Source organism: Terrapene carolina, unplaced genomic scaffold (genome assembly GCF_002925995.2).
Source record: "Terrapene carolina triunguis isolate 2854851 unplaced genomic scaffold, T_m_triunguis-2.0 Scaffold58, whole genome shotgun sequence".
In the NCBI taxonomy this organism is placed as follows: domain Eukaryota; kingdom Metazoa; phylum Chordata; order Testudines; family Emydidae; genus Terrapene; species Terrapene triunguis.
The window spans coordinates 75,715,259-75,722,848 of record NW_020664409.1 but is presented as its reverse complement, the minus strand read 5'-3'; the positions used below and the strand labels follow the sequence as shown (position 1 = coordinate 75,722,848).

Below are 7,590 nucleotides of genomic sequence, written 5' to 3'. Positions count from 1 at the left end.
CACAGGTGGTAGATTTTTTTCAGAGACTGGAAGAGAGGGTGAAATTGCAGTTCAGGAAAGCTTTTGCCCAGCACTGCTAAGTTGAAATCTGGGGTTTTGTGGTAAGAAATAAATTCAGTGTCACTTTGAAACTAATTTTTTTTTTTTTTTTTGCCACCACATTGAATAATTAGTAATTTGCTCAGCTCTACTGTTGAGTTATCCAACAAGAGTAGGATTGTCCGGCCTGAGAGAATCTGCTTCAGAGAAAACAGTACCTTCTATATGGCTCTCAAATTGGAATATTTGAATGTAAATTCACCTGAGGACCATTCTCCGAGCCATTTAGTGCCCCATATTCTGCCCTTTATCTGGAGGAAACTTGCTTGTCTCTGACTGTAGGCTAGATAGAACACACAAGAAAAGACCCTTGACCTGTAGAGTTTACAATGTGATAGAGTAGAATATAGACTGGGACCAAATAATTGTGAATTCTGCCCAGTGACTAGAGTGCTAGGTGAGAGGAGATTTTGTGTGTGTGTGTGCTGGATGGAGAAGGCAGATGGCAAACTGTTACTTGAATGCTGCTCAAACAGCTGGAATACTGCAAGAAAACACTGTAGTTGGAGTTAGTGTATACATTTGTGATGCAAGTAAAAACCTATTAAGCTAGTCTACACATTCCCTCATAGCTAGTTTTCTATAGACAATGTTTTATGCTAGGCAAAGGAGAATATATATGAAACAATTGTTTCATAGTTGCATTTATGCAGCACACTTAATATTTTTAGTATGATGGAGGGGGTGAGGGGTGGAGCACAACTAATGAAGCAAAAATGATTTACAGAGTATATTAGAGTAGAGTCATAGATTCCCAGGCCAGAAGAGGGCCATGGTGATCACTAGTCTGACCTGTGTAACAGGCCAGAGAACTTCCCCAAAATAACACACCAGTAAGTCTAAAAATACCCAAACACAGCATGGAGGTTTCAAATTAAAAATAAAAGCATTTTATTAGATTGCATAGCTTATAAATTCAAGTGTTAAATCCTACTTAGAAATTTTGCTAGTTACTATAAAATTTTTAAAGTTCCTTTCAATATTTGTCTTACTGCAATCAATGCAAGAGAACAATATGATGCTCTACCTCAGTATGTAAATATTGGGTCCAAAACTGTCCTTTTCCCTCAAACACAAAGATTTGTGCTACATAGCTTTGGACTGCTTTAAGAAAATAGCTTTGTTGCAACTTGTATGTATAAATATACAGTACAGTGTATACTTCTGTTAAGAACTCTTCATCAGTATCTTAGTCTGTTTTCCAGGGCTTCCATTCTCTTAGTTATTTCTTCCAGTATTAATAAGTTAAGGAAAAAGCTATCTGGAATACATAGTATTATACAACCCTAACCCTAACCAGAAAATCCTTAATTTGATTCTCAGCATACTGAAGGGAAGGTGAAATCATTTTTAAAATGACAGTAATTTGACAAACATGTCATGGCAGCCTCTAAAACTGTACACGCCTGTATTTGTAACAAGCTAAATATTATAGTCTGTTGTATCCCGCACAACGCTGCATAGTTTTCTACTCAGCATTCTGGCATGTAATGGCTACATTTTTCTTTCATTATCCTTTAAGTGCCCCCTCCACACCCCCAACTTATTGTGGAGGGAAGAGAGAATATAACTGCAGCAGATGCTGCTGGTTGTGGGGGTTTGTAGTCTGCTACTGACGTGCTGTCGCTCTCATTCTCCACTCCCCTCAGTCCTTGTATTTCACAGCTCAACCCTATTTCCTCCTTTTCAATGCAGGGCTAGGCAAAGGAACAAAGGGAGCTGTATGGAGCCCAATATGGAACGTTACAACTGGGTTTCTTTATCACCCCTAAAGTTTTGTTGCTTAACATTTAAAGTGCTGTCCACTAGCGTTACCAAAAGTACCCATAGACAGGAGTTTCAGGTCACTGCTTATATCTGCTTCGCACAGTGATAGGAGAAAAGGGGCTTCTATTGGCATTTTAAAGTGAAGTGAAACTTTGTTCCTTGCTAGTGCAACCTTTAAAAATGTTTCAGCTACTTACCCCTATGAAGCATTATTTATATATAAACATACTATTTACATTAGATTAATATGGAAGACACATGAAGTCCCTAACCCACAAATAGATCTGGTACAATACAGGAAAACATGTAGTTATGAGTACTGTACTATTTGAGCCCCTCATGATCTTTAATGTGTGTATCTTCAAAACTTATGAAATGCTATATCCCCATTTTACAGATGGGGAACAGAGAGGCTAAGGGCCGGATCCACAAAGGAGACTAGGCTCCCCATTGTTGGAGGTTTTTAGGAATGTATTGCACAAACACCTGCCAGGACTGGCCACTGGACTTGAGGACCTCTCAAGGTCCCTTCCAGCCCTCCATTTCTCATTCTTTGCAACACCTAACTTCTAGGTTCTCTGCTGCCTAGTGGAATCCGCGGGGGGGAATTGTGTGCCTAAGAATGGGATCCACAAAAGCCAGCAAGCTGAGCTGGGAGCTGTTTAAGCTAGTGAGCAGAAAATTTGTAGAATGAGTGCAGCCTAAGCAACCTTGCCCTTCAAAGGGAGTTAGGCACCTAACTCCAGGCTGCAGGAAGGTGGCTGTTGCTGCTTGGGATTCATAGCCATGAACCTTTCCCAGATTTAGATGCCTAAGCCAGGTCGGCTTTTTCCCTGCTAAAAAGAGGAGACTAAAAAAATGAAAATTGAAGCGAGAAGTGGTTTGTGTGTGTAAAATCAGTCATCATCACTGTTCTCTGTATAATATCCTGACATTTTAATTTGGAAATTATATTAAGTGACTCGTTGCATGTGGCTATTCCTTGAGCACAGCAGGAGACTTCTCTTCTGTATTCTGATACAAGAGTTTCCTGTTGCCAATAAACACTACTCAAAAATAGTATGATGGAGGATTAAAATTTCAGCCGAAGTGATAGCCAAATCCAGAGAATAGGATTATAGTCTCAAAATCAGTATCCATTTTCTTTGCCGCCCTATACCCTCTACTCACCTGATCTAAGATGGAGACTTGTCTTGCTATTCAGTGGTTATGAAACATTTAAGATGCATGTTTATGAATAAAAACTTTGGTCCGTTGATTGAAGGAACTGTGTAAACAGTAGTAGAATTGTTTCCATTAATAAATTGCTTTTGGGCCCAAGGAGACATCTGAGACTTTGAGTTTTAAGTGTGTGGCCCTAATTAGCATTTATTGTAACTGTCTCTTCTCCCCCCCCCCCCTTATAAATAACTTCCTTTCTACCTGTGATCCAGGAAACAATTATTCAGAAAGGATATATCGCTGAGTTAGTTTTTTTACTTCAGCGTTGGCATGGTTCTGGAATGTCATGAGATTTTCACAGTTGCACTGCTCCTTATCTTTTGAAGGGTTTGCTGGAAAAGCAGACAGAGGCATTCAGAGAAACTGTGACATATAATCTAAATATACTGAATCTGCAAGAGAATGTAGCCACTAAATGCAGAGTATGTTCAATATTTTCCTGGCATTGAAACATAGTATAATCACTATCAAAAGATGCACATATCAAATCCCAGTTAAATACTTAGCTGTAATCATCACAGAGGAGGAGGCACTTAGAGTGGGTACTATGAAGAAACAGGTAGGCAAGGAACGCCACTCTGTGGCCAGCATTGTTTATGAATTTCCAGTCTTGACATGTCTTTCTAACTTGTGTAATCAAAGGAGAAGGCTGGAATTGCCTAAAGATTACCTGAGCCCTGGTAACTAATTACCTGATCTTGCTGTTGACTGTGAAACACTCTCCTCTTCAAGAAGATACTTGTGATGTACTGCAAAATTGGAACAGGCAAGGAGGTCTGTGACGGCTATGCTGACTGGTTCAGATCCTGCAGGAAACCCCAAGACAGAACTGTGGTCATGATTATGCAACACATCTATTGAATTTTGTATGTAACACCTTATTCATTTAAGGCCAGATTCTTCCACTCACCCACTGATCAGCACCTTAATCCAGTGGATTTTAGCAGGGACTTCTAATGGTGTAAGGTTCTACTCAGAGTTTGCATTTTACACAAAGAATCTGAGCTATTAGATTGTATACTGTAGATAGACTGTTTAAGTGTTTGTATTCCAGGCCAGGAGAGGGACTTCAGCTCTGTATTGGTTACTGTTAAGCCAGAGCACTTAATAGACTCTAAAGTAGTAAATGATCATGTAAATAAAAAATGTTTTAAAGTACATCAACGTACAAGGTTGCTGTGGAAGTTGCAGCATCCAAATAAACTACTCCGGGGGATAAGGCGGGAGCATGCAGCCATAAGCATGTTGCAGCAAAGCTCAGAAGACCAAAAAGGGTGTGTGGGGGATTTTGGTTTTTTGGTATGGGTATCCCTCTGGGTGAATGATGAACTTTCTATACTGGATGCCATGAGAAGAATGCTGAGTGGGGAGCCAGCTGAGGTGAAAACTGGACACAGATTTAAAGCATCTAACCTGAAGAATGAGGACCAGTCTTGTGAGGTCTCCCTGTCAGTGGATCCTGATGGGGATCTGACTCTTCCAAAGCTGGCAGAAACAATTTCCAAAAGAGAAAGATATTAATAGAAAAAATGATTTTATTACTTTGCACAGAACAGTAACTTCCAATGACAGGAAAATGGTATTTCTTTCCTGATGATTTTCTGTTAGCAGCTTCCCTCCTCGTTCATAACAAGTTGGCAATGGCTCTCCTGTGTGGAATTCAGAAGGGGCTCAGCATTATTGCTGGAGGCTCCAGGACTAAGCCCTGCCTTCATCTTAGGCCATCAAAAGAGTTCTTCTAAAGCTAGAAACACTTCAGCAACTGACTACTAATAACTTAAAATTATATCAACTAACCATAAGTCAGTTACAGAAAAATTTCAGGTCAAACCTGCCATGGCTGTGTGCGCGTGGCCCTGGCTTGCCAGTTTGACTCAAAGCCCCATGGCCTGGCAGAGTGAGCAATGGTGGCTTGCAGCAGCAGGGCATAACTTGCCCTCTGAGGCTCCTGAAAAGCTGCCTATAGCACCTCTTAGACTTGTCTTGATGCTTGAAGGGCTTCTCTGCTACTGGGCAGGGGGTACCGGGAGCCAGCTAGAGAGACGTTGCACTGGAGGAACGAGGGTGTTAGAGCCAGTGATTCCTCAACTGAAGGGAGGGTGAGAGGAGCTTGCTGGAACAGTCATTGCTGCACAACAACAAATACAAATTAAACTTATAAATAAAACAAAGTGGTTGTGAGAAACTGAGCTGCCAATTTGTTCCATCACTTGGGGCGGAATTTCTGGTGGCCCACGTTAAAGCGTGGTGCTTAGTTAGGGTGACCAGATGTCCCAATTTTATAGGGACAGTCCCGATTTTTGGGTCTTTTTCTTATATGGGCTCCTATTACGCTACACCCCCATCCCGATTTTTCACACTTGCTGTCTGGTCACCCTATGCTTAGTCCTGGAACCTCCAGCAACAACCCTGGGCAGCCTCCCAGTTCTGCAGGTGAGAGGTATTACCCATTTGTAATGAATGAAGAGACAAGCTGTGCAGCAGAAAACCAGGAGGCAGACGGACACATCAGAGTTTCTAGTTCGGAAACTGCCTCAAAGGGGCAAGATTTACTTATTTTTGGTTTAGCAAATAACACATTTCTGAAAAGTAAATGAAATGTATGGCAAACAGCACTGCAGCTATCTAAGGATGTTTGATAGGGAGAGAGATTTATTAGAAGAGAATTTTGGACTTGGAATCTCCCTATGCTTCTGAAATTGTCATCATCTGTTTGCCTACCTAGTCTGCAGGTGGATGAACAGAACTGCTTTTCTACAATCTCAGTATTTTGCATGTCCAAGGGAGCTAGCAATAAGCTCCTTAGGGTTGAGGCAGAGGATACAGAGACAGATTCTTTTTCCTGACTCCTCCCAAAGCCCTGCCTAAAAGGAGGAATGTGTTACTTCCTACCAGGCAATCCTGCACAGCAAAGAGCCCTCTAGAGTTCCTGGGCGTCATTCTCCTGTTACAGGAAGTGACTTCAGGCATCTATGACAGGTTTCAGAGTAGCAGCCGTGTTAGTCTGTATCCGCAAAAATAACAGGAGTACTTGTGGCACCTTAGAGACTAACAAATTTATTAGAGCATAAGCTTTCATGGGCTACAACCCACTTCTTCGGATGCTTGTAGCCCACGAAAGCTTATGCTCTAATAAATTTGTTAGTCTCTAAGGTGCCACAAGTACTCCTGTTATTTTTTCAGGCATCTATGTGAACGAGCAAGTAATACTGAGTACCAGTTGTGTGCGAATGGGTGCAGGGATGCCATTAGGTCCCTGGTGAACAGGGGTCCATTCCAGCTCAGAATCCCCCCACCCCTTGAACAGATGCTATGGGAAGCAAGTCTAGAGTGTGGCTGCTAGTGACACAGTGGGAGCAGGGCAGGGGAATGATTTTGGAAAGTCAGGTTCTGCGCTCATGGATCAAAGGACTGGTTTGAAGCACAAACTGGTTGTTTTTCAGTTTACTTACTGGGTACATCAAATTATTTTGTTGCTGTTGTGAACACTGCACAATAGCCCGTAAGAAGTCGTCCTTAAGTCTTTTTTTTTTTTTTTCTGCTGAGCCCTACCACTGACTTACAGAGGGAGACATCGGCAACATTCCCCTACACCGGAGGTTCTCAAACTGTGGTCCGCGGACCACCAGTGGTCTGTGAGCTCCATTCAGGTGGTCCGCAGATAGTTCCCTCTAAGGTGCACGCCTCGGCAGCTGCACACGAGACAATGAAGGGCCACCCACCTAATTAGTGGAGCCGCGCAGACATGGCTCCACTAATTAGGTGCCTGGACCCTGGAGAAGACGCACATGTAAGGTGAGGTGGTGGCCTTGAGGGAAATAGGGGGTAGGGGGGTGAGAAGAGGGGGTGGGGGGAATTTGGGACGTGCAGGGCTGCAGCGGCCAGAGAAAGGTGACTTTCCTCAGCTCCAGAGCTGCGGCTGCTGGGGAGAGACCCCCATCCTTCCCAGCCCCAGCTCTGTGGCTGCTGTGGTGGGGGGAGAGACCCCCCTCCTTCCCAGCCCCAGCTCAGGGGCTGCTGTGGTGGAGGGAGAGACCCCCCTCCTTCCCAGCCCCAGCTCAGGGGCTGCCACAGTGGGGTGACCTCCCCTCCTTCCCAGCCCCAGCTCGGGGGCTGCCGCAGCGGGGGAGAGAGGTAGAGACCCCCCCTCCTTCCCAGCCCCAGCTCGGGGGCTGCCGCAACAGGTGAGAGAGGGGGAGACCCCCCCCCCTTTCCCAGCCCTACCTCAGGGGCTGTGATGGCCAGGGGAGAAAGGGCACATCCATCGCATTACAAAGGTAAGACTACTGATATTAAAATATGAGTTTTGTTCTTCTATTTGTAGAACAAATTATTCTATTTGTAGAATATTAATTATTAAGTTTTTTTATATATAGTGCTTTTATCCAAAGCTCTTTACAATAGTTAGCTAACGGTATGAACAACATTTGGAAAGATCATTAAGTGGTCCACTGAGACCCTCTGCAATTTTCAAGTGGTCCGCAAAAAAAAAAAAAAAAAAAA

General features: G+C 43.3%; 1 protein-coding gene across 3 annotated transcripts in view; it reads right to left on the bottom strand.

Moving 5' to 3' along the window:
- Positions 1-962: 962 nt before the first annotated feature.
- The window catches only part of MATN2 (matrilin 2), a 103,637-nt gene continuing 97,009 nt past the window's right edge, over positions 963-7,590 (bottom strand). For all 3 annotated transcript variants that reach the window (XM_029914376.1, XM_026663300.2, XM_029914375.1), the window contains 4 exons: positions 4,501-4,572; positions 3,780-3,893; positions 3,324-3,419; positions 963-1,333 (listed from right to left, as the gene is read on the bottom strand). In XM_029914376.1, the coding sequence (XP_029770236.1) occupies positions 1,281-1,333; positions 3,324-3,419; positions 3,780-3,893; positions 4,501-4,572 (335 nt within the window). In that variant the 3' untranslated portion in view covers positions 963-1,280. The remainder of the gene's footprint in view (positions 1,334-3,323; positions 3,420-3,779; positions 3,894-4,500; positions 4,573-7,590) is intronic.